Source organism: Callospermophilus lateralis, chromosome 12 (genome assembly GCF_048772815.1).
Source record: "Callospermophilus lateralis isolate mCalLat2 chromosome 12, mCalLat2.hap1, whole genome shotgun sequence".
Lineage (NCBI taxonomy): Eukaryota > Metazoa > Chordata > Mammalia > Rodentia > Sciuridae > Callospermophilus > Callospermophilus lateralis.
Genome location: NC_135316.1, coordinates 71152587 through 71177654, shown reverse-complemented (window position 1 = coordinate 71177654; position 25068 = coordinate 71152587). Strand labels below are relative to the sequence as shown.

The 25068-nt window shown below is 36.5% G+C and overlaps 1 protein-coding gene across 1 annotated transcript in view; it reads left to right on the top strand.

Moving 5' to 3' along the window:
* The first annotated feature begins 667 nt into the window (after nucleotides 1-667).
* LOC143411440 (leucine-rich repeat-containing protein 63-like) overlaps nucleotides 668-25068 on the top strand; it is a 40463-nt gene continuing 16062 nt past the window's right edge. Inside the window, exons 1-6 of the mRNA XM_076872222.1 lie at nucleotides 668-809; nucleotides 1814-1930; nucleotides 5668-6144; nucleotides 9785-9939; nucleotides 11446-11544; nucleotides 15906-16042. Coding sequence (XP_076728337.1) covers nucleotides 668-809; nucleotides 1814-1930; nucleotides 5668-6144; nucleotides 9785-9939; nucleotides 11446-11544; nucleotides 15906-16042 — 1127 coding nt within the window. The remainder of the gene's footprint in view (nucleotides 810-1813; nucleotides 1931-5667; nucleotides 6145-9784; nucleotides 9940-11445; nucleotides 11545-15905; nucleotides 16043-25068) is intronic.

Genomic DNA, 25068 nt, shown 5'->3' with positions numbered 1-25068 from the left:
TTTCCAAAATCCATTACTAAGGTTCCTGCCCCTGTACCTAACAAACATCCTGGAAGGAAACTCCATCTACTTCACTTTCTGAGCTGTGATTTCCCCATCTACATAGTGATTTCTTTCTGGTGCTTTCTCCCCCAAAGCTTCAGAGAAACAACATGCAAACACACGATGCATCTGCCGCTGCACATATAGGTTCATCAACACCATGACTGAATAAGAGACAAGTTACAATAATCAGAACGAACGACTGAGACAGAAAAGGGTCTCTTTTTTAAAGCCCGCTGGAATTCCTCCCTAATGCTCCTATTCCTACACAGCTCCTCCTCAACCAGGAAGTTTAAAGGATCAGAACGACAAAACAGGTTGCATCAGGGGAAAGCAGAATGTTTGCTTTTCAGGGGCACTGCCAAATAAGCAAGGGGACCCCGCTGCGCAAAAGCGCATCATTAAAGAATACCAGCCCAGACTCTAGACACCCAAGTTAAGCTTCGGGTCAGAGAAAAGTAAGTCATTGTCATTAAGAATAAGAAAAGTAATAACAATTGTCACCACGGCGTTCCGTACAGCAGCTGCACGTGGAGTGGCTTCTCCTCTTGCCCAACCGCCCGCTGCCTCCCCAGCTATCCCACACCGCACCCGAGTGGCGCAAGGGGGCACCGCGCGCTGCGCCATGGGCGGGGCCGCCTTCGCGGGGTTCTGCGGGCGTCGCGATCGCCCCGCCCGCTCTCCGCCCTGCCCAGTCACCACTCCTGCCCGCCCTGCCCTCCAGCGCCTGCGCATCCATCGGGCGGGGCGGGCTCTACCCGTCTCAGGTGGCCGCTAGTTGCTGAGTGGTTGGTTTCGGTGGCCTCTGGACACATCTTGCTGGAGTCTGGATGCTTGTTTGGGAACAGCATCCTATGGAAAGACGGGCGACCTCACTATACTTTTACCTGACTGGCTAGAGACCCAGGAAAAGGAGACGGAAGCCCAAAAGTCAGTTGATTTGAGAAGCAGATGAGTGGTGTTGGAATTCAGCTCTTCCCGGAATCTCTTAGGATACTACCAGGGAAATTTTCCAGCATCAAGTAGGACATACCGCCAGGGAGCAAACCTTGAGCGCTTGTGTGCAGAATTATCTTTTATGGGTGAATAGCCCAATTGCGCAGCTGCAGGTTCCCTTCTAGGCTGTCAACGAAATAGTGGTGTGCCAGGCCTTCTTGATATTGCCCTGCAAACTAAACACACGTTTTCTGGGGTAGGAGAGGTGTGAATCTTTTCCCATCATTTCCAAAGAGTACTAATCGGGTTTACCAGCAATCCTGGGAAAGCCCATGTTATCTTTGGACTACATGGTTATGACCCAACTGTAGTGATCGAATTTAAACAAGCCATTGTTAGAGAAAGAAAACAATGAATTTGTCAATGTTAGATGTGATGGGTCTTCAGAGGTTTGTATATTGAAAGGATCTTCCACATATAGTGATAACATTTTGTAGTGAAATAAAAGTCATTTCTACAGTTCCGAAAAATCATTTACTGGCTGAAAGAGTATTGGTAGATTGAATTTTGTCCTAACTTGGGAAATTTCAGGTTGATATTGATTAACAATTGTATGTGTATTTTTAAATTGTGCATTAATTAATTATAAATCTAAATTTTTAAAGTAGAAGTTTTAAAAATTATTTTCTTAATCTCATTTTCTTATAAAGAAATTCTGCTTGGATTCAGTATACTATTATCACAGAGTGAGTTTCCTTAAGATGTAATTTAAATTCTAATAAATTGCTTTTCAGCAACATGCTTAAAAACTTTTCAATTCTCCCTTAACCAATAGTTATGAAAAAACAGAGTTTATTAATCACTAAAATGCAACAATACCCACAACTTCTTCGAAGACCTTTACCTCCTAAACACCCTAAGCTGCCTTTATATGCAAAGAAAACCCATACAGGTACGTGTATGAATCAGATATGTGTATTAAACTTTATGTATTTTTCATAGAATTTCTCTGCCTTGCATAGCTCAGAATCATAATAGTTAAGGACAATAATAATCATAACTTATAGGTGTTCATTGTAAGATGATAACAACCAGATATTAGTTCTACAGGTGTAGACATTGTTCCTTATTTGTGAATTTGGTAAATATGGACTTACTCATTGGTAAGATTTATTTGTATAATCTAGCTCCTTCACAGCCATTTGTGGATCGGTGAAAACATGAGCTGTGCCTCACACAGTGCTCCCCCCTGAAATGGAAGAGGCTACCACTGCCTTCTAGTTTCTGCTCCTATTGTGTAAATAAGTGCCCCTTTCCTAGTCTATTTAGTGCTAAACTTCTTGAATTTTGGGGCTTTTTGTTGGTAATTTCATTGTTTAAAAATGACCCTAAGTGCGTAAGTGCAATCTAATGTTCCTAAGCACAAGGAAGCTGGGATGTGCCTTACAGAAAACAATCCACGTGTTAGGTAAGCTTCTTCCTTCATGTACAGCACTATTGGCTGTATGTTCAATGGTAATGAATTAATGATATATATTAATAAATGTTTGTTTTAGTCTGCTTTTTCATCCCTGTGACCAACAGACCTGACAAGAACAATGGGAAGGAAGAAAAGTTTATTCTGGTTCACAGTTTCAGAGGTTCAGACCATGGTTGGTGAACTCCATAGCTATGGGCCTGAGGTGAGGCAGAATTATGACAGAAGGCCACGGCAGAGGAAAGCAGCTCAGAACATGACAACCAGGAACCAGAGAGCTTATCTCACCATGGACAAAATAAACCAAAAGTCATGCCCCAAGGGACCTACCTTTTCCACTTACATTTTACCTGTCCACAGTTACCACCCAATTAATTCGTACCGGTGGATTAGTCCACTGGTTAGGTTACAACTTTAAAAATCTAATCATTTCACTATTTAACATTTTTCATTGTCTCACACTTGAGGCTTTTGGGGACACCACATATCCAAACCATAACAATATTTAATATACTTTTATTTGTGAGAGGCTGAGGCAATAGGATTTTAAGTTCCAACCCAGATTCAGCAGCTTAGAAGACCTTGTCTCAAAACAAAAGAATAAAAAGGGCTGGGGATGTTGCTCAGTACTAAATACCCTTGAGTTCAATTCTCAATAGAGAGAGAGAGAGAGCACTATGATTAGTACACAGCTTGAAATAAGACTTGAAGAATTAAACTGGTATGGAATATGTTTAATTATAGAGGAGGCCTTGGCAATTTTTGATGATAGAGAAAAAGTGCTTGAATAGTAGAAATTTAATATACTAGAACAAAATCAGAAATGATCATGGTGAGATTTGTCAAAAAAAAAACAAACAGGGAAGTATGGAATTGAGAAGTCAGACATCATCTTGTTTGGAAGAATTTCTTGAAGCATCTCTTCTCTTTTTATCCAGTAAGACTGCCTTTCCCCTCTTCTTCACAGTAGCCTTTACTTAATTCCTACCAACTACTTATCATTTTCCATTTCCACTGTTTACCTGCTTGGTTTCTATACTAATTTTTGAGATCTTTGCTGATAGTAAGGTTTGTGCTGTTGTACCCCCGGTACAGTGTGTACAAGTGGCACATACCATAGGTGTTAATATGTCCTCAATGAATTAATGAGAACAATAAGTCAAGCTGTAATCAACAAAGATGATTATATAAGGTCAACTTTGAAAGAAGAAAACTGTGTAAATTGGTTAGTAAGAGAAGGTATTCCCTGCAGTGTGATTAACCTAAGAATGAAGTTATTAATGAGCAGCATGACATTTGTGGTTATCAGTAGTAATTATCATAACTAGGGTTCTCATTGGAAAATGTCATGACACAGTAAGCTTGAAGTGAATCTATGAATCCACATCACATGGATTCTTCTTCTCCTCTTTCCTCTTCCTTCTCCCCGCCTCCTCTTCCTCCTCCTTTTCCTCCTCCTTCTCTTTCTCTTCCTCCTCCCCTTCTTCCTCCTTTTCCTCCTCCCTCTCCTTCTTCTTCCTTCTCCCCCTCCTCCTTTTCCTCCTCCTTCTTTTTCCTCTTCCTCCTCCTTCTCCTCCTTCCCTCTTTCTCTTTCTCCCCCTCCTCCTCTACTCCCCTCCTCCTCCTCCTCCTCCTTCTCCTTCCTCTTCTTCTCCCCCTCCTCCTCATCCTCCCAGCCTCCTTCTCCTTCTTCTTCTTCCTTCTTTGCCCTTTCCCTCTTTCTCTTCCTCTCCTCCTTTCATCAGATTGAACCCAGGGCACTTAACCCCTAGCCACATCCTTAGCCTTTCTTATTTTTTATTTTGAGACAGGTTCTTGCTCAGTAAGTTGCCTTGGGCCTAAGTTGCCAAGTCTGGCTTTGAACTTGCAATTCTCCTGCCTCCTGAATCCTTGGAATTATAGCCATGCACCACCATGAGAACTACATAGATTCTTATATCTCAGTTATCACAGTGAAGATTCTGGTAACTTAGTGAAAACGTTGTCAGGCAGTATCAGGAAACCAAGGGAAAAGTTAAGCCATTGTAGACTAGGAGGGCGGCAGAGAAAATGAGAAGGGAAAACCTATTCTTGGGATTTTTAAAAATCAGTTTTTAGAGATCAAGTTTCAAATGCCTATATAAAAGCACTTTATAAAATTACTGCCTAATTTTAAGATGTTATTTGTAATACTCTCAGTTGGCCCATAATTATTTCCTGTTTGCATCAACAGTGAACAGTGCAAAATTTTGCTCTACAGTGGGAGTCTAGGGATTTGAATTCTGGTCTCAATACCAACTAAAGTAATGCATGGCTTTAGTAAGTAATTTGGTCAACAAAACTTATCTTTCTATTCTGAAACAGCAGAACTTAATTTCATGTTCAGTTTTTAATTTTTTTTTCACTTTAATTCCAGATATGGATAGAATAGAAATCCGTCAGAACAAAAGCTCACCTTTTAAGTGATTCTTATGGTGGAGATGGAAAGAGAGTGTGCCCCCTTAAGGTGGGGGGTAACATTAGAATTTGGGAATTAGAAACTCTACAGTTGACACATCATTTGAATAAAGCCCTGAGGTCAGACTGATTGTCTGTGTTAAATGTGAAGAAGGAGGGATGGGAGCTGTGTGTCATGGTTGCATGTGAGCAGTCACCCAAAAGCTCCTGTTAATGCAGGGAGAGCGGTCAGAAGTCAGATGATTACAAGAGCTGTAACCTAATCAGTCTATCCTCGTTTGAAGGGACTCACTGGTTGGTTAGTATAAGCAGGTTGGGCGTGGCTAGAGGAGGTGGGTCACTGCAGGTATGCCTCTTCCTACAGCCCCTTACCTCTCTCTGCTTCCTGAGCCCTCCTGAGCTGAGCAGTTTTCTTCTGCTGTGCCCTTCCTCCATGATGTGCTTGGAATTATAGCCATGGGCCCAGAGCAGTGGAGTTGGCCTTTTATCTTAGTCTTTTCCCATCAGTTCTGTTCTTCCAAGCATATCTTCCTACCCTTTCTAAATTTAATACAATTTAGCCTATTAACTTCTTTAGTTGTTTAAAATTTCTCAAACTTTATCCCCATCAGCTTGACAAAAGTCTTGGTGGCTAAGCAAACATAAAAGGAAATGTTTTTAGGGAGAGAAGGGTGAGTGGTAAAGAAAAAAATGTGAATGCTATGACATTATAGTTTTTTCTCTGACATCTTAATAAAAGCCATTCAACTTTGCTCTTTTTTTTCCCTCTTGTATAGCCAAGACTGGTGAAATTGAGACACTCTCTGGAAAGTTCACTCAAGATGAAACCACTCCAGTTCCAAAAAAACCTGCTTTACTTGATGTATCTTCAGAAGAACAAGCACAAGGTCCTATCAATATCCAAGCTGACTCTTTGGATCAAAATGTAACAGAAGCAGTGACTGCAATTTCAACATCCACAAAATCTAGAAATGTCAGATCCATGTTTATTCCAAGTTATGCTTTAGTTTCAACTCAATTTTTCAAGAAAAATATAAGAAAAATGAAAAGAAGTTCAGAAAAGTCCACAACTAAACTACCCAAAGTAGAAAATATTATTACTGATAAAAAATTAGAAGACATTTTGGTTGTTTCTTCAAAGTTCCCTCAATCAGACGGTTCTTTGTTAGTTAATAAACGAAAGCGTGACTCTTCCAAAAGTGCAGTATTGCCAAGTCGTCTAGTCAGTGCCTCACACAAGGTAGTAACCATTAGTAAAGTGCTACTAGGGATTACTCAGTTTCCAAGAAACATTGTCCTACCAACACCGATTTTACCAAGAAAACCTCATCCACAGTCTATAATAGGTAAATATAATCAGAACATGGTATCAAGTAATGGGGACCAATTGGAGCAAAGAGGAGAAAGGAAACATAAAGGGTGCCCCTCCCCTGGGTGTTCAGAGTGGACAAATTGAATCACTTTTTGTGTTTACATTTAACACCTGAGCCAGAGGGCAAGAACAGAAATCTTTACCTTGCAGATCTACCAAGCCCAAAAGGGGTAGTTCCTCCAATGGTAATGATGGAGACCAGTAAGGAAATTCAAAGGATCAAAAAAAAAAGAAAAAAGAAAAAAGAAAAGAAATAATGTAAAGGACAAGTGAGCAATGATTTAGAAGGTGATCTAGTTTTCCAAAGATAGGACACCAGTGCCATTGGATAGCTTCATGGATGCATTCCAATGGATAATACCAGTTCATTAAATTAACAATTATAATGAAGCCAAAACATCCTCAAGTGAATTTTCACAAGTATCCAAAAGCTCTCCCACTTTTTTTTCTAGAAAGTCTTGCATCAGAAAATGAAAAGAGAGAAAGTGTTCTGAGGCTACCTGAAGGTAAATGCTAAGCCTATTATCATTCTTTTGGAAATTGTATATAAGATTATCTTTCTATAAAAGTATTGGTGATTTTGTGTGTTTGTGTATGTGTGTGTGCAGTTCTGCTAGTGCTTTGGTCTAGCAGAGACAAATTGAAAATTCTCCTTAAACAAAGATTATACCGTTCTAGACTTTGCATTTATCTCTACCAACAATCTCACAAAAATAGTACAGGGCATATGATTTAGAATTATCAGGCAAAAAAGGAGAAAGTCAAAATGGTTAAGGACTAGCAGGGAGAGAAAGTAGTAGAAACAAACTCCTAAAAGTATTAAGTATGAGAATTATCTGGCACAGATTTTAAATAACCTGATGACTTCCAGTTCTGTCATAATTGGGTAGCTTCTATTGGACAAACTTTCCAGCCAAAATCAACTATTAAAGCTGCCAAATATACTTAAAATAGTCATTAAAGGCACTGGAAAGCAACCAATGCAGACTCAACCTGAGCCACTACAATCTCTAGAAGGGCAGCCCTTGAGTTAGCTGGACCTATGGGCATTTGTGGTATGGGGAATACATATAGGTAGAAAGTGGTAGTTTTCATGGGTTGAGGAGATAGAAGTCAGACTTCAGAGTGGCCAGTGTCGCTGGGACTTGAGAAGCGAAATCTTGGAAAGGAGAAAAGTGAAGGGAAATGAATTTTTAAAAAAATTCTATACACAGATTCCCTTGGGGGCATTGGCTGATTTTGAAGCTGTGAATCTGCAGGACAGGATTGAGAAACACAGCAGAGAACATCAGCTGAAAAGCCAAGAGATTTTTGCAGTTGCATAAGAAACAATTAATGGAGTTCAAGCTCTGGCCATGTGTAGGGCTTTTAATAACTCACTGGGCTTCTGATTGAAGATGCAGAAGATCTATGACATAGGACCTACGACGTAGGACTGAGGATGAAGTTCTAGGAGAAAGGACAAAACAAAAATACACTATAGAGTTTTTTTAAAAAATTCAAAACCAATCCTTGATAAATCAAAGTGATACTTTCTGCCTAATGAAGAAAACCTGATACTTGTTAGAGACAGAATTATCCAGACCCCTTAAAATCATTCCTCCACAAAGTCTAGCATTGCTTAAAAAAATCACAAACATTCTTTTTAAAAAAAGTTAAAATGTCTGAAAACCAATAGAAAGAAACAAGGCAATAGAAGCAGCTGCATAGCTGATTCATATATTGCAGTTTCAAACTGGAATTTTAAAACAATTGGTTACTATGTAGGAGGGGGAAAAAAGGTTGGAGAATTTCACCAGAGGACTGAAATTTTTGTTTTAAAAAAGTAAGAGTCAAATGAAATTTTAAAGTAGGCAAAATAATATAACAAATTAATATTTCAATAGCTGCATTTAGTAGGAGAAAATACACAGTAGAATACTCCACCACAGGACTTCCCAAGCCCTCCCTTTCTTCCCAGTCTTTGTGTATCACTGTGATGTAAAGGAACTGTGGGTCTCTTCCACATCATGAGCCCAGGCAAGTCATGCCGCCATTCCTGCATTATTGAGCTTCTTCCACTCTGATTTTCCCTCCTTGGAAAGTTTAAGGATCCTCAGGTACTTCAGAGATCTATTAGAGACTTTCTAACCCCTTTCTCTTTTCCACTCAAAAACCAGATGCTTGGGTTTAGATACTGAGGATGTATGATTAGGGATCAGGTCACAGACTTAGGTCTTAATACACAATCCTTTTCTTCTTGCTCCATTTCCCCTCACTAGACAAGGTATCACTATTTCATATATGCATCCTTCTTTATTCTGGTGTTAACTTTCATATCTATTGATCTAAAATGGGCATAAAGTTTTCATTTTAGAGGTCAAAAACAGAATTTTTTTGTAGTTCTTCTAGGATGCTTTATTTCCTCTCCCTGAAACAATAGCATAGAAAAATTGAAGTTGTAAAATATATTTCTGCAAATAATACTGCAAGAAATGTCTGTGAATATAAAATATGGGCTTTAAAAATATTTTTCTTTAGTTGTAGATGAAACAATGACATTTATTTATTTATTTATTTATTTATTTATTTGTTTGTTTTATGTGGTGATGAGGATTGAACCCAGTGCCTCACTCGTACTAGGCTAGCACTCTACCACCAATCCACAACCCAAGCCCTAAAATAAGTTTTTTAAAATTTCAAAATATTTTTTGGCTGCACTTTGGTGTATATTTTTGTAGACCGTTTTTGATGGAAGGTGACCTCCAGAATGCTCATGATAAAGTAAATTTAAATATAAGTGGTCTTTGCTCAGCTACTCCTGGGTTGTTTTTTGTCTTCTTTCCTTTCCTATGTGAAGTCTACAATCTGAGAAAAGAGTTAAGTTATGTACAGCATTCGAATCATACATCCAGGTGATGTTAGGGGGAAAGTGAGATGCCGCTTGGAAGGTGATATCTGAGTTGTGTTGTCTTTTAATTTTGTGGACCAAAAGGTTGTTTCCTGTGATTTGTAGTAAAATTTTTCCAAATATTTTACATATAGTACAAAAATACAGAGGTTAATGGAACCTAACTTATCCAGGTAAAAATCTGTGAGCTTATCATTTGGTTTGAAAAACAATTGTGCTATTCACTTTTTTTATTTGTTTTAATTAGTTACACATGACACTACAATGACCTTGAACAAAACGGTACTCAGGTGACAAATAGGAATCAACTAAGATTGGGTAGAAGAAGGATAGGGGGCATTTCTTCCAGAAGAGGTGTATAACTTTTCCCATGGTGACTCAATCTTATAGCATAAACACCCTTCAGCTTTCACTCTTAAACAATAACACTTGAATTTGATGATCATTACTATCCAAAGTACATGTATGAAGACACAAATTGGTGTGAATATACTATGTATACAACCAGAGATATGAAAAATTGTGCTGTATATATACAATAAAATTGTAATGCATTAATCTGTCATATATAAATTTTAAAAATTACATAAAACAAATAAATTTCATTTTTTATTTTGATTTGTTAATTTAGGTGGCTCTAAATATAAAAAAACAGAATCAGACTACGTTTTACACGGTGACGGTTTTAAGACTATTGAGACAACACATTCTGAAACAATAATAGCGATGGCCAACCTGGCTGTAGTAACTTGCCAAGTGCATGGAAGAAATGCACTTAACCTTAAGGTATTCTAGATCTTTCTAATGACAATATCTTATCAATCATTTTTACTTTCACTCTTCTAAGGGAGGTTAGTTTCCATGGTATTAAAGGAGTCTTTCCTATTGCAATAAAGATTTCCCAGGAACAGAGTCAAATTGTATCTCTAAACCTATCTGTTCTAGTTTGCCTTCAGCCCCCCAGCTAAGTTTAAAAAGATGCTCAGATCCTAACAGTAATGGTGTCTTTTGCATTACATGGCATAATAAGAGAAACAGAACTCAGATTTATCAGATTTTTAAGTTAGCAGCAATTTTTGGCTTTTCAACAAACACAAACCCAATATGATGCATAACAGAAATACTTGGTACCATTTATTAAGCACTCACTATATTCCAAGCCTATGCTACTCTTAAAACTTAGCATTCTGCAAAGTAGGTATTATAATCTTTATCTGACATATGAAAACACCAAGTTTCAATGAAAGTAACTTGCATAAGACTACACAGTAAGCAAAGTTCGATTTGAACCCAGAACTCTTTGGCCTAAAAACCCTATATATTTGATAAAAACATCAACAATAAAGAACTATTAAAGACCATTTTAAAATGTTGCTCATTAGCCAAAGTAAAGCATGCACTAGTTTTTCTGTCAGATTTAGTGGTAAATATAAGAAGTCCTAACCGAGAATAACTTACCATATAATGTGTTTTGTAACCCTGGAGAAACTTCTGAATCAGCAAGCATCTGTCAGAAGGTCACTGAACTCCTCAAATCCTTCTCATGCTCTGACAGTTTCTTGAAGACAAACATGACATTATGTGTGAATGGGAAGTGTTACATAATGGAATAAATTGGCAACTATACTGCATACAACAAAAAACACACTAATGCCTTCCCAAGAATTCAGTTTTCTGTCCCTCCTATGTAGGCTTTTCTTCAAAGGAAATTTGGAATTTGGAGATTTTAGTTCTCAGGGTTACAACATTTAGGATTTTAATTTTTCAGGATTGTGATTTGAGGGATTTTGATCTTTAGAGATTTGGGATTTCAGGGAATTTGACCTTTGGGGATTACAACATTTCTGATTATGGTTGCTGGAGTTATGATCAGCGCTGATGAGAAAGCTGCTAGAGCTAATAAACAATTTCAGCAAAGCTACGGAGGATAAGATCAACACACACACACACACAAAATCAGCTGTGTTTCTGTGTACCAGCAAAGGAAATTAAGACAATAATTGCATTTACAATAGCATCCAACAGAAAAAAAGAGGGGGGGGGGCAAAATAAGTGAACAAACAATTCACTGAAACAAAATACCCTTATAAATATGAAACGTACTTGACCTCATTCAAAATAAAAACAATGAAATTTAAAACTACATAGAGAAACAATTTCTCCCTTCACAGATTAGGAAAAGTTTGACAGTGTTAATGAGTTTGTAGTATTACCATTAGAAATTTAAAAAGGAGCATTATCATGGGGAGAATATATTGTTAAGAATTAATATCTCTTTTCACTTTCTTTTAGGGTTTTTTTCTCCTTTATTGTCCAGACTTCTCACCTTTGGCTTCCCAATTGATATATCTTAATTTATCATTTAATGACTTCCGTGAGTTTCCGGTAGAAGTGAGTCCATTTTAATTCTTATATATATATAAAATCATTGTATATACATATATTGCTATGATTTATTATTTGTGAATAACTGTAACCAAAAAATAGACCCTGAAGTTACTATAAAGTCCAAACATTTTGTATTGCAACTGAAAAGACTTATTCATACAATACAAAAAGGCTGAGGCTGTGGCACAGTGGTAGAGTGCTTGCCTAGCAGGTATGAGACAGTGGGTTCAATCCTCAGCACCACATAAAAGTAAAATGAAGATATTATGTCCACCTACAACTTAAAAAAATACATATTAACAAAAGTGTAGTATACTTTTCTTAGGAAGTCCCTTGACATAATCATCAAAGGCTATGCTATAGTCAGACTCTCCAATATGTTTACTGTGTAAAATTTGTTCAATGTACAAAAAATATTTCTTCTAGTTCTTAATAATAAACATGTCCCCATGCCAATTCAAAGCTCTGAAAACAAAGTTAGTGATCAGGTAATACTTTAGCAAATTCAATTAACCATAGACTGCTCAATGAAATATATGAAGGATAACATATCTGGAATGATATAATTTAATGCCATTTTAAATAAACAAGACATTAGGGCAAATTGTTTTTTGTTTGTTTTAGTGTCTGTAGTCAATGCCTCACCAGTCACTTGGTGATTAATTGTTTTGTGAATTGACTTTCAGAATATTGACATTTAGTTAAGCCATTTTTTTAATATTTATTTTTTAGTTTTTGGTGGACACAACATCTTTCTTTGTATGTGGTGCTGAGGATCGAACCTGGGCCACACGCATGCCAGGCAAGCGCACTACCGCTTGAGCCACATCCCCAGCCCCAAGTTAAGCCATTTTTAATTTTCAATCCAAATTGACCTGCTTCCTATCCAAACATGTAGTAGTGAAAACACATATTTTCCAGCAAAACAAACAAAATACCTATTTCATGGAGCATATGCTGTAGTGGGGGGAGATCATACATCTTTGGGAGTGATCTATCCTATGATAATAAGAGCTTTGAGGAAAATAAAGGAGAAAGAGAAGGAGTTTTTATTTTTAATAGGAAGACTTGCTTTTTACTTTTCTAAACAATGAAACCAGTTTTATTAATTTGACTAAGACAAATTGAGACGGATTCCCAAGGAAAATAAGGATCTTAGTTTTTGTTTTTTTTTCTTCAAAAACTTATCCAATTTCTTTTTTTTTTACAATTTTTTTATTGGTTGTTCAAAATATTACAAATCTCTTGACATATCATATTTCATACATTAGATTCAAGTGGATTATGAACTCCCATTTTTACCCCATATACAGATTGCAGAATCACATCGGTTACACATCCACATTTTTACATAATGCCCTATTAGTAAATGTTGTATTCTGCTACCTATCCTATCCTCTACTTAGGATCTTAGTTTTTTGTGCTAATTTAATTTTAGCAGTGTGTATCTGCCAAAAATTCTCCATCCATTAAAAAAATGACATTTAAATGCAGGGGAGCTGTTAAGATATGAGATACAGAGTGCTTATCTTTAAAGTGATAGAAATTAGTAAAACTTTCCTTTACTATGTACATCTGTGCTATACAGCTGTAGATAAAATATTCTAGTGAGGGTGGTAACATCCAGGCATAGAAGGGCTACATTGAGGTGAGCTAATTATACCCAGTTACTAGCATGGGACACAGGCAATGGATGGAAACCTGGGGACTTGGGTGAGTGGGGTGACTGGATTTATGACAGGATTTAAGATGGGGGAATCAGGCAGAGCACAGAGTCTGCTGCAATAGTTGAGAACAGGAGAAGGTAGAAGCAGAAATGTTAAATAAGAAGGTTAATATAATATTCTATGTAAACATATTTGGTCTCCTTTCTTCTCTAAGCTTCTTTTAAAAGATGGAAAATTATATTTGGTAATAATTATAATAATATATCATTAGTCTTATAACCTATGGATGCAATATATTTAACAATTACAGAAGAATAAAGGGAAGACAGTGTAGACTACAGAGAAGAACATTTCTATATCTAACTGGAATTAAGCTTATGTAAATACGAAGCAGGTTCTAATAAGAACTCAAGAGAATATAGTGAAAAATCATTAGTTGAAATGTTTGCACTAGAAAATATTTACTCAATGCAAAAGAAAGCAGTAAATAAGGAACAAAAAAATCATAAGGCATATAGAAAGTTAAAAGTAAAATGGCAGGTGTAAATCCAGTTGTGTTTGTCATAACATTAACTGTGAATACATTAAGCAAAACTCACAGATTGTCGGGCTGGGCTTCAAAAATACACAGGGTCCAGTGATATACTATCTGTAGGAGACACACTTAAGTTTGAAAACGACAAAGTGATTGAAAGTAAAAGCATGAGAAAAGATATATCATGCAAGCTGGAGTGACTGTAATAGTATCATACAAAACAGACTTTACAACAAAAAATGTTACAAGAGACAAAGAAGGACATTTTGTCAATATATTAGGATGATGTGAACATACATGTATTTTTACAACAGAGCCCCAAAGTTCATGAAGCAAAAACTGAAAGAAAGGAAGAAATAAGAAATTCGACTATTATTATTGGATACGTTCATCACTTTCAATAATGCATAGAACCACTGGGAAGAATATCAACAGGGAAATAGAAGAATTAGACAACACTGTAAACCAATTAGACTTCAAAGACATCTATGAAACAGTCCAACCAATAGCCATAGGAAAAAAATATTCCCAAATTTTCATTTTCCAGGGTAGACTATGTGTAAGGTCTCAAACAAGCCTCAACAAACTTAAAAGGATTAAAAATCATAAAGGTTTATTTTTTTACTACAGTGGAATGACATTAGAAATCAAAGTCCAAGATTTGAAAATTCACTCATGTGAAAATTAAGCAACTCATTGGTAACCAATGAGTCAAAGAAGAAATCAGAAAAGAAATTTTTAAAAAATGAGAAGAATGAAAATGAAAAAAGGAAATGATAAAAACTAGTACCATAACTGGTGAAATAGAGAGTAGAAAAAAGAGAAATAAAACCAACAAGCCCAAATGTTATTATGCTGAAGTGATCCACAACAGTTCACAAACCTACATAGACTGATTGGGGAATAAAAAGGCAGAAGGCACTGATACTAAAACCAAGAATGAAAGGTCGCTCCTGAGCTTACCAATTTTTTATAAAAAGAGATTTTAAGAGAATACTATAAATAAATAGGCTACAAAATTTACTATCCTCCACTCCATCAATTTGTTATTTTATTATTATTAAAGGCTCAATAATAATAATAATCCCAGCAACTGGGAGACTGAGGCAAGAGGATTGCAAAGTTCAACGCCAGCCTTTGCAACTTAGTGAGACACTGTCTTTTGAAATAAAAAATAAAACAAGGACTGGGAATGTCTCTCAGTAATAGAGCATCCCTGGAATCAATCCTCAGAACCAAAAAAAAAAAAAAAAAATGAAACAAACAAATAAAACCAAGATTCATCAGAGAGCAGAAAGCAAAATTTGTATTAAGCAAAGATCATGGGTATAAATGGTATATCTTTAACTTTGATATGAAAATTAAATTACTGTGATAGCTCATGAAACAGTCTACTGTAAGACTGTTTCACTGAGTATTGTTAGATACTATGTTAGATACTCTGTTATTGTTAGATAGCCAAGTATTTTTTAATCACTCTCCTCCAAGAGGTTGGGTCCATTTACCTTCCCAGCTCTGCAGCTGTCTCCTTCCTCCCTTATCTTTCCATGATTGCTTCACATGAAACTCTGAGCTTTATCAAAAAAGCTGACCTTTCCCATTTTGAAAAGAACTCTTCTTGAGTCAAGGACATATGAATATACTAGTTGCTCTATCTCTCTTGATCATACATATTAATGCTGGTCACTTGTTTTAAAGGTTTATTAGAAGTATTTGTTGAAATGCCAAATATCTTCTCTGATAAAGATGGTGATTCATGATGGGGATGGGGGCCAGTATGGGAGGAATAGACGAACTTTAGATAGGGCAAAGGGGAGGGAGGGTAAGGGAGGAGGCATGGGGGTAAGAAAGACGGTGGAATGAGACAGACATCATTACCTAAGTACATGTATGAAGACAAGAATGGTATGACTCTACTTTGTGTTCAACCACAGACATGAAAATTTGTGCTAATATTTGTGTAATATGAATTGAGTTGCATTCTGCTGTCATATATAACAAGTTAGAATAAATAAAATAATAAATTTTTAAAAAATATTGATGAGATATAGGTTATAAGCCAAGTTATGTTGTCCTACTGATTTCGCGATAGTTCAAAGAGTTAAGGTAGCAAATAGGAGTTATTATTCTGTTCATATTTGTTTCTCTTTTCTATTCTCCAGATACTTTGTCTTAAAAATCTACAAATACTGAAAATGAGAAATAATCCCATCAAAGAAATTCCTTCTGAAATCCAATACCTTAAGTTCCTTCGAATTTTCAGCATTGCTTTTAATTATATTCATGTTCTTCCTTATGGGTAAGCTTGATTATCTGAGATTATCAACATAGGAAATAAAATTAAACTATTTAATTTAGTAAAGAATAAGCTACCTTTTGGAAACAGCTAGAAGCTCTTTGGCTATTTAGTAATCTTCTCTTCTAATTAACTGATTTGATTCTTATTCTGGTACTAAAAATAATCCTATCAGCTGCATAAATGGCAATTAATATGAGTCTAGTGAATACTCATCTAAAGATCTGCTACTGATTATGGAGTAAATGAACCAGAATCCTGTACAGTTCAGATGAGAACCTTGTACCCTAGTGTATTTATTCCACTATAAGAAGGGCAGAATTTTATTGATTAAAAGCATATGCTTTATTTTTTAATTATTTTTTAATTTTTTAATTTTTTTATTGGTTGTTCAAAACATTACAAAGCTCTTGACATATCATATTTCATACATTAGATTCAAGTGGGTTATGAACTCCCAATTTTACCCCAAATACAGATTGCAGAATCACATGGGTTACACTAGGGATTTAAAGAAAATGATTAAACCCTGGTGTCTTCAGTAAGGTGGAGAAATCAAGAGGTTAGACTGGGCAAGTCCTTGCAAAATGTATAGTGTCCAGACAGAATGGCAGCAGGAAGCTTGACCTCATAATGTGTAAACACTGTAAACAAATATGCAAAGGCCATGGTGGAGCCAGGTGATGATTAAAAAATAATAATAATAAATAAATAATTAAATAGATAGACAGATAAATAAATTTGTATGGAAGAAGAAAAAACAAAAAAATACTTAGACAAAGTGATACTGATATAAGAGAAACAATGGATAAAACACAATGCCCAATTTCAAAATTTAAAACAGAGCCTTAGTAATAAAAACCATGGTCCTGGTGTAAAGAAAGACCCATATACCAATGGATAGAAGAGAAGTGAGAGAGCAAACCCACACAGGTACAGTCATGTGATACAAGGCAAAGACACCAAAAAAAAAAAAAAAAAAAAAAAAAGAGAACCTTGTACCCGCCTTTCATGGCCTTTGGGGGGATATGGGAAGAGCACTGAACTTGGATTTGGAATGTACACCTCTAATATTAAAGTTGATATTTTACCTGCAGAAAGTAATTTGACAATTCTTGGCCTCAATTTCCTAATATATAAACTAAGGAAATTGGCCTAAGTGCTATCTAAGATCTTTTCAACTCTAATAGAAAGGCTGATATTTGGGTATATAGAGATGGACTTCTTACGTAAGAACCATTAATTTGTTGTTGTTGTTACTGGGGATTTAACCCAGGGTGCTTAACCCTACATCCCCAACCAATTTTACTTTTTAACTTTGAAGCAGGATTTCACTAACTTTCTAAGGCTGGCTTTGAACTTCTGATCTTCCTGCCTTAGCCTTCCAAGTTGCTGGGATTAGAGGCGTGGGCCACAGTGCGTGGCTGAACTTATTTAACTTTTAATGAAAGCAGTAAACCCATATCTTAACCAAATGCCCAAACAAGATACTTCTTTGAACTATAGTTTAACAAACTGAATGTAAGTTAAAGACATTATATATAATATCCATGTTACATATATATATATATATATATATATATATATGCATACACATAAATTGCATATATTTTTATATATACACAGAAATATATAAATATTTATGTACATATACAGTTACATATGCAGCACCTAGACATGAATTTGTGCTGGATAACCTGTAATCATAATTACAAAATTATAAATAATCATAACCATCATTTAAAAATGTAGAAATCCCTAAAGCAACAAAAATTTGATCACAACTAAAGGGACAACATATTGTTCATTGTTAAGAGATTGGGCAAATTAGTATGAACTCTTGGTTTTAAGGAGCTAGTTTTCAAAATATAAGTGTTTCTTAAAGAAAGTACTATATTTTTTATAAAATAGCATTGAATATGCATAACCAGAAAAGATTGATGGCATAATGAAGCCAAGAATAAAAAACATAATGGGAAGACTTTATTGACCTCAGAGAAGATTTAGAGCAACATCTGACATAAGTTAAAATGTTTGTTTGCAGAGTTTGTTAAGTAGAAACTCACCAAGAGAGTGCTTATACAGCGAGGGAAAGGCTGAACTCTGTATACTTAGGAACTGTTGTCAGAATTCCAGTTTGCTGAGCACAAATGACCCAATGTACAGTGGCAGGATTTAGGGAGCATTAGCTGAGTAAAATGGAGTGAAATGCAGTGAATCAAACAGTTATGCAACATATTAGAGATAGTTCCAGTTGCATATAAATTTTGAATTTTGGATGTTATTACTGTCAAAAGTAATTACCCTGATGCACTTCGAATGCTATGTTTTTGTTTTTGTATTTAATTCAGCAGATGTTGATGAAGCATCTACTATGTTCTTCCAAGAGCTCACTGCCTACAAGGAAGGCAGACAGTTGGATACAGTTAGTAAAGTAAAACAATAGTGATGTAAATTGTAAGATGTGTGAATTCCATAGACTGGCATGCAACTCATTTTGGAGGATAAGAGATGACTCCCTGGAAGAGATGATGTTTGATCCAAGTATGACTATGAGTTAGCTGGGTTTCAGGGTCTGGAGAGAGCAAGAGAGAGTTGGTCCCATAATAGGGTGGATATTTGCTCAAAAAGAAGATAGCAAGGAAGCAACATATAAAATATGGAATGGGAAATATAAGGAGTTTGTTATTTTTGAAGCAAAGTCAAGTGGTGAGAAATGAGCCTGGTGCCAGGGTCCTTGTGAGTCAAGATTTTAAAAAAATTATACTTTATGCTATATGCAATGAGAATACATTACAGGGTTTTCCACAGGGGAATATGGAATCTATTTTAGGTCACACTGGTGACAGTACAGATGATGGATATGAGGGACCAAGCAGAATTCAAGGGGACCAGTTGTAGGGCTATTAAAATAGCTCAGCAAGAAATAAAGAAACCTTGAACCAGGGAAATGGTCATATGCACAGAGAAGGAACATATTGTTGAGAAATAAAGCACAATCTGCAAGATTTGGTACTGATCAGACATTCAGCATTTTTAGTCAAGGCTAAAAAAAAAAATGCATTGCGACTCCCAGATACCTACAGTAGAATAATTTAATCATGTAAAATTTATTTATTAATTATTTACTAAATAGTGGGTTTTTTATTAAGAATTGGATTTAGATTGGTAGACTGGAAGGGGAATGATCCCTTCTCTTATGGGGTTTAGAATACAGAGAAGGATATTGAAATTCTAATAGATACGTAATACATAAATACGTATTCTAGGACCCAACTTGGTGGCGGGCGGGGAGGCAGCGCTTTCAGTACTTCAATCACGGGGACAGAGAGACGCATTAATACGTTCAGATTCTACCTGCTGAGAACCTCCTAGCAAAATTCCACTGAAGTGAGACCTGTTGGGGAATTTGTAGGATTATTGGAGGTGACAGTTTGCCCCAGATGAGTGAATCTCTGCCACGCAGCGCGGAGATCCAGACCCGCCGCTGCTGCGTGGCGACCAGCACAGTAGAAGGCGGTTCAGCAAGGTGCGGCATAGGGACCTATGAAGAGGTCGCTAACCAAGCCTTCATGAAACAGCGAACCAGAACTGAAACCAACTGAGACTGGGTCAGACCAGAGACAGGCCAGACCCACCCCTCCCATCGGACTCTCCGGCAAGAAGTCTTGGGCCCGCCATAGCAGAGAGGTGAAGTCACGAGAGGTCGGCGGACAGGATCCCTTCCCGGCGGAATCAGCTTTAGCAGGTGTGTGACTCCCACCCCCACCAGATACATACAGCCAGGAAAACTCAAATATTTCCACCCAGAGCTCCATGGGCGTGACTGTAGGGGCTGACGGAAGCAGAGGGGATTCTCGATCCCCAATTTCCCCCTACCACCAACAGCGACACCCAAGGTCTTAGCCGTCAGTTCCTGGGGGCGTGCCCACCAAAGGGGTCCGGACGAATTAAACTGTCGGTTCCCAGATCACCGCTCCACAGCCCTGGGGCTTGGATGAATGACAGAGAGAGTGCTCAGTCATTCGGGAAATAGGGCACACAGTGGGGCTACAAGTGTAACCAGATCTTTGGAGAGCACCTCCGGTGAGCGGGGGGTCTAGCTAGCTGGCAAGAGGAAGGGGGGGAGGCCCTGGAGAAGAGAAACGGCTCTGGACTAACAGGATTGAGAGACGCGCAGGAGCCACCTTACAGGGATTGCTGCCGGCACATAGAGGGCAGAAGCTCGGCTCGGAGGGCACAGCTCTGCCTACTGGAAGAGAAGAAAATGGATCTCTAAGACTTCATTATTTATTTATTTATTTATTTATTTCTATTTTATTAGTTTTTTTTCTTCTTTATTTTCCCTCTTCAAGTTTTATTGTTCTTTCCATTCTCCTCTATTCTACCTATCTCTCTCTCCATCTTTCTCTTTAGGAACTCCTTCCTTCCCCTTCCCCCTAACTTTCATCCCAAGCATTACATCTTCCATTACGTGTAATTGTCTAAATGCAAATAGGTGATTGTTTCGAGGCTGTCTATAGGGCTCCTAAATACCTAGCTATTACTAAATATCCTGATCCAATCGCCGATTAATTTCCCCCTTCAGTAGAGCAATCTTCCAAAGTAGCCAAGACATACTAACCTTCATACCATCATAGCACCTAACCTAAGCATAAAGTCCTAAGACCAAACAACAAATCACTATATGCATACAGAATCCGTAAGCCTTTTATGAATTGAATGAATCAGCTTTAAATTACAATAAAGCCCAACATTTCAAGGCATAGTCTCCCACCATAAAGGAGAGACCACAAAGATATACAAAACCAAAACAAATTTTTAGGAGAAAACAGAAACACAGCAGTTAAACAGAGTTGGAAAGTAACATGAACACCATGAAAAAACAAGGGAAAAAAGGATTACAAACAATACAAGACAACTTAAATTTACAGGAGAACCTAGAGGCATCAGAAAAATGGACAGAGAAAGAATTCAAGGCATACCTGACTCAGATGGAATGGAATCTTAAAGAAGTCATTAGACAGCAAGTCCAAACAATGAAAGAATACTTTGAAAATGAATTGCATAAGCAAATTCAAATAGCAAAAAATGAACTCTACCAGGAGATAGAGATTTAAAAAAATCAAACAGTAATCTTAGAAATGCAGGAAACCATAAATTAAATTAAAAACTCAAACGAGAATATTACAAATAGACTAGATCAAAAAGAAGTCAGAACATCAGATAATGAAGACAAAGTTTATCAACTCGAAAAGAATATAGTCAATGCAGAAAAGATGGTAAGAAATCACAAGCAAGGCATCCAAGAAATATGGAATGTCATAAAAAAAAACAAACTTGAGAGTCATTGGGATAGAAGAAGGTATAGAGGTCCAAACCAAAGGAATGAACAATCTGTTGAATGAAATAATCTTAGAAAACTTTCCAGATATGAAAGATGGAATGGATTGTCAAATCCTGGAAGCCTACAGGACCCCAAACGTACAAAACCATAATAGACCAACTCCAAGACACATAATTATGAAGATATACAATATGCAGAACAAGGAGAGAACATTAAAAGCTACGAGAGAAAGGAGGCAGATTACATTCAGGGGTAAACCAGTTAGGTTAACGGCTGATTTTTCATCATAGAGGTTGAAAGCGAGAAGATCCTGGAACAACGTATTTCAAACATTGAAAAATAATGGATTCCAACCAAGAATACTGTAGCCAGCAAAATTAAGCTTCAGGTTTGACAATGAAATTAAAATATTTCACGATAAACAAAAGTAAAAAGAATTCACAGCCAGAAAACCAGCACTGCAAGGCATTTTGAGCAAAACACTACAAGAAGAGGAATTGATAAACAGTACCCAAAACTAACAGTGGGAGGTAACTCAGTAAAGGGGGGAAAAATAACCAAAGAGGAAAAACTAGCCAAATTAAAATAAATAAATAAATAAGCAAGACTGGAAGTACAAGCCATATATCAATAGTAACCGTAAACGTTAATGGCTTAAACTCACCAATCAAGAGACATAGGCTAGTAACCTGGATTAAAAAAAAACAGATCCAACAATATGCTGCCTTCAGGAGACTCATATGATAGGAAAAGACATACGAAGGCTGAAGGTGAAAGGTTGGGAAAAATCATACCACTCATACGGTCCTTGGAAGCAAGCAGGAGTGGCCATACTCATATCGAATAAAATCAACTTCAAACCTAAGTTATTCAAAAGGGATAAAGAAGGACACTATATACTGTTAAAAGGAGCCATTCATCAACAAGACATAACAATTATCAACATGTATGCACCAAATAATGGTGCTGCAACGTTCATAAAACAAACTCTCCTCAAGTTCAAGAGTCAAATAGACCACAACACAATAATTATGGGTGACTTCAACACACCACTCTCTCCATTGGACAGATCCTCCAGACAAAAGTTGAATAAAGAAACTATAGAACTCAACAACAATATCAATAACCTAGACTTAACCGACATATATAGAATATATCAACCATCATCAAGTGGATACATGTTCTTCTCAGCAGCACATGGATCCTTCTCAAAGATAGACCATATATTATGCCATAGGGCAACCCTTAGTAAATATAAAGGTGTGGAGATAATACCATGTATCTTATCTGACCATAATGGAATGAAACTGGAAATAAATGATAAAAGAAGGAAGGAAAAATCCTTCCTGGAAAATGAACAATATGTTATTGAATGATCAATGGGTTTCAGAAGACATAAAGGAGGAAATCAAAAAAATTCTCAGAGATAAATGAAAATACAGACACAACATATCAGAATCTATGGGACACAATGAAGGCAGTGTTGAGAGGGAAATACATTGCCTGGAGTTCATTCCTCAAAAAAAGAAAAAAACAAAAAATAACAAGTTCACACTTCATCTCAAAACCCTAGAAAAGGAAGAGAAAAACAACAGCAAATGTAGTAGAAGGCAAGAAATAATTAAAATCAGAGCAGAAATCAATGAAATTGGAACAACAACAAAAAAAAAAAATTGAAAAAATTGATAAAACTAGAAGTTGGTTCTTCAAAAAAATAAGTAAGATCGACAGATCCTTAGCCATGCTAATGAAGAGAAGAAGAGAGAGAACTCAAATTACTAACATACAGGATGAAAAAGGCAATACAACACACACTACAGAAATACAGAGGATAATTAGAAATTATTTTGAAACCTTATATTCCAATAAAATAGAAGATAGTGAAGATATTGATAAATTTCTTAAGTCATATGATTTGCCTAGATTGAGTCAGGAAGATACACACAATTTAAACAGACCAATAACAAAAGAGGAAATAGAAGAAGCCATCAAAAGACTACCAACTAAGAAAAACCCTGGACCGGATGGGTATACAGCGGAGTTTTACAAAACCTTCAAAGAAGAATTAATACCAATACTTTTCAAGTTATTTCAAGAAATAGAAAAAGAAGGAGCTCTTCCAAATTTATTCTGTGAGGCCAACATCACCCTGATCCCGAAACCAGACAAAGACACTTCAAAGAAAGAAAACTACAGACCAATATCTCTAATGAACCTAGATGCAAAAATCCTTAATAAAATTCTGGCGAATCGAATACAAAAGCATATCAAAAAAATTGTGCACCATGATCAAGTAGGATTCATCCCTGGGATGCAAGGCTGGTTCAATATACGGAAATCAATAAATGCTATTCACCACATCAATAGACTTAATGATAAGAACCACATGATCATCTCGATAGATGCAGAAAAAGCATTCAACAAAGTACAGCATCCCTTTATGTTCAAAACACTAGAAAAAATAGGGATAACAGGAACTTACCTCAACATTGTTAAAGCTATCTGTGCTAAGCCTCAGGCTAGCATCATTCTAAATGGAGAAAAACTGAAGGCATTCCCTCTAAAATCTGGAACAAGACAGGGATGCCCTCTCTCACCACTTCTATTCAATTTAGTTATCGAAATACTAGCCAGAGCAATTAGACAGACAAAAGAAATTAAAGGCATAAAGATAGGAAAAGAAGAACTTAAATTATCAGTATTTGCGGATGATATGATTCTATATCTAACAGACCCAAAAGAGTCTACAAAGAAACTACTAGAGCTAATAAATGAATTCAGCAAAGTGGCAGGATATAAAATCAACACGTATAAATCAAAGGTATTCCTGTATATCAGCGACAAATCTTCTGAAATTGAAATGAGGACAACCACCCCATTCACAATATCCTCAAAAAAAAAAAATAAAATACTTGGGAATCAACCTAACAAAAGAGGTGAAAGATTTATACAATGAAAACTACAGAACCCTAAAGAGAGAAGTAGAAGAAGATCTTTGAAGATGGAAAAATATACCCTGTTCATGGATAGGCAGAACTAACATCATCAAAATGGTGATATTACCCAAAGTTCTCTATAGGTTTAATGCAATGCCAATGAAAATCCCAATGGCATTTCTTATAGAAATAGATAAAGCAATCATGAAATTCATATGGAAAAATAAAAGACCCAGAATAGCAAAAGCAATTCTAAGCAGGAAGTGTGAATCAGGCGGTATAACGATACCAGATTTCAAACTATACTACAGAGCAATAGTAACAAAAACAGCATGGTACTGGTACCAAAACAGGCGCGTGGACCAATGGTAAAGAATAGAGGACACAGAACCAATCCACAAAATTACAACTTTCTTATATTTGATAAAGGGGCTAAAAGCATGCAATGGAGGAAAGATAGCATCTTCAACAAATGGTGCTGGGAAAACTGGAAATCCATATGCAACAAAATGAAACTGAATCCCCTTCTCTCGCCATGCACAAAAGTTAATCCAAAGTGGATCTAGGACCTTGATATCAAATCAGAGACTCTGCGTCTGATAGAAGAAAAAGTTGGCTCCAATCTACATATTGTGGGGTCGGGCTCCAAATTCCTTAATAGGACACCCATAGCACAAGAGTTAATAACAAGAATCAACAAATGGGACTTACTGAAACTAAAAAGTTTTTTCTCAGCAAGAGAAACA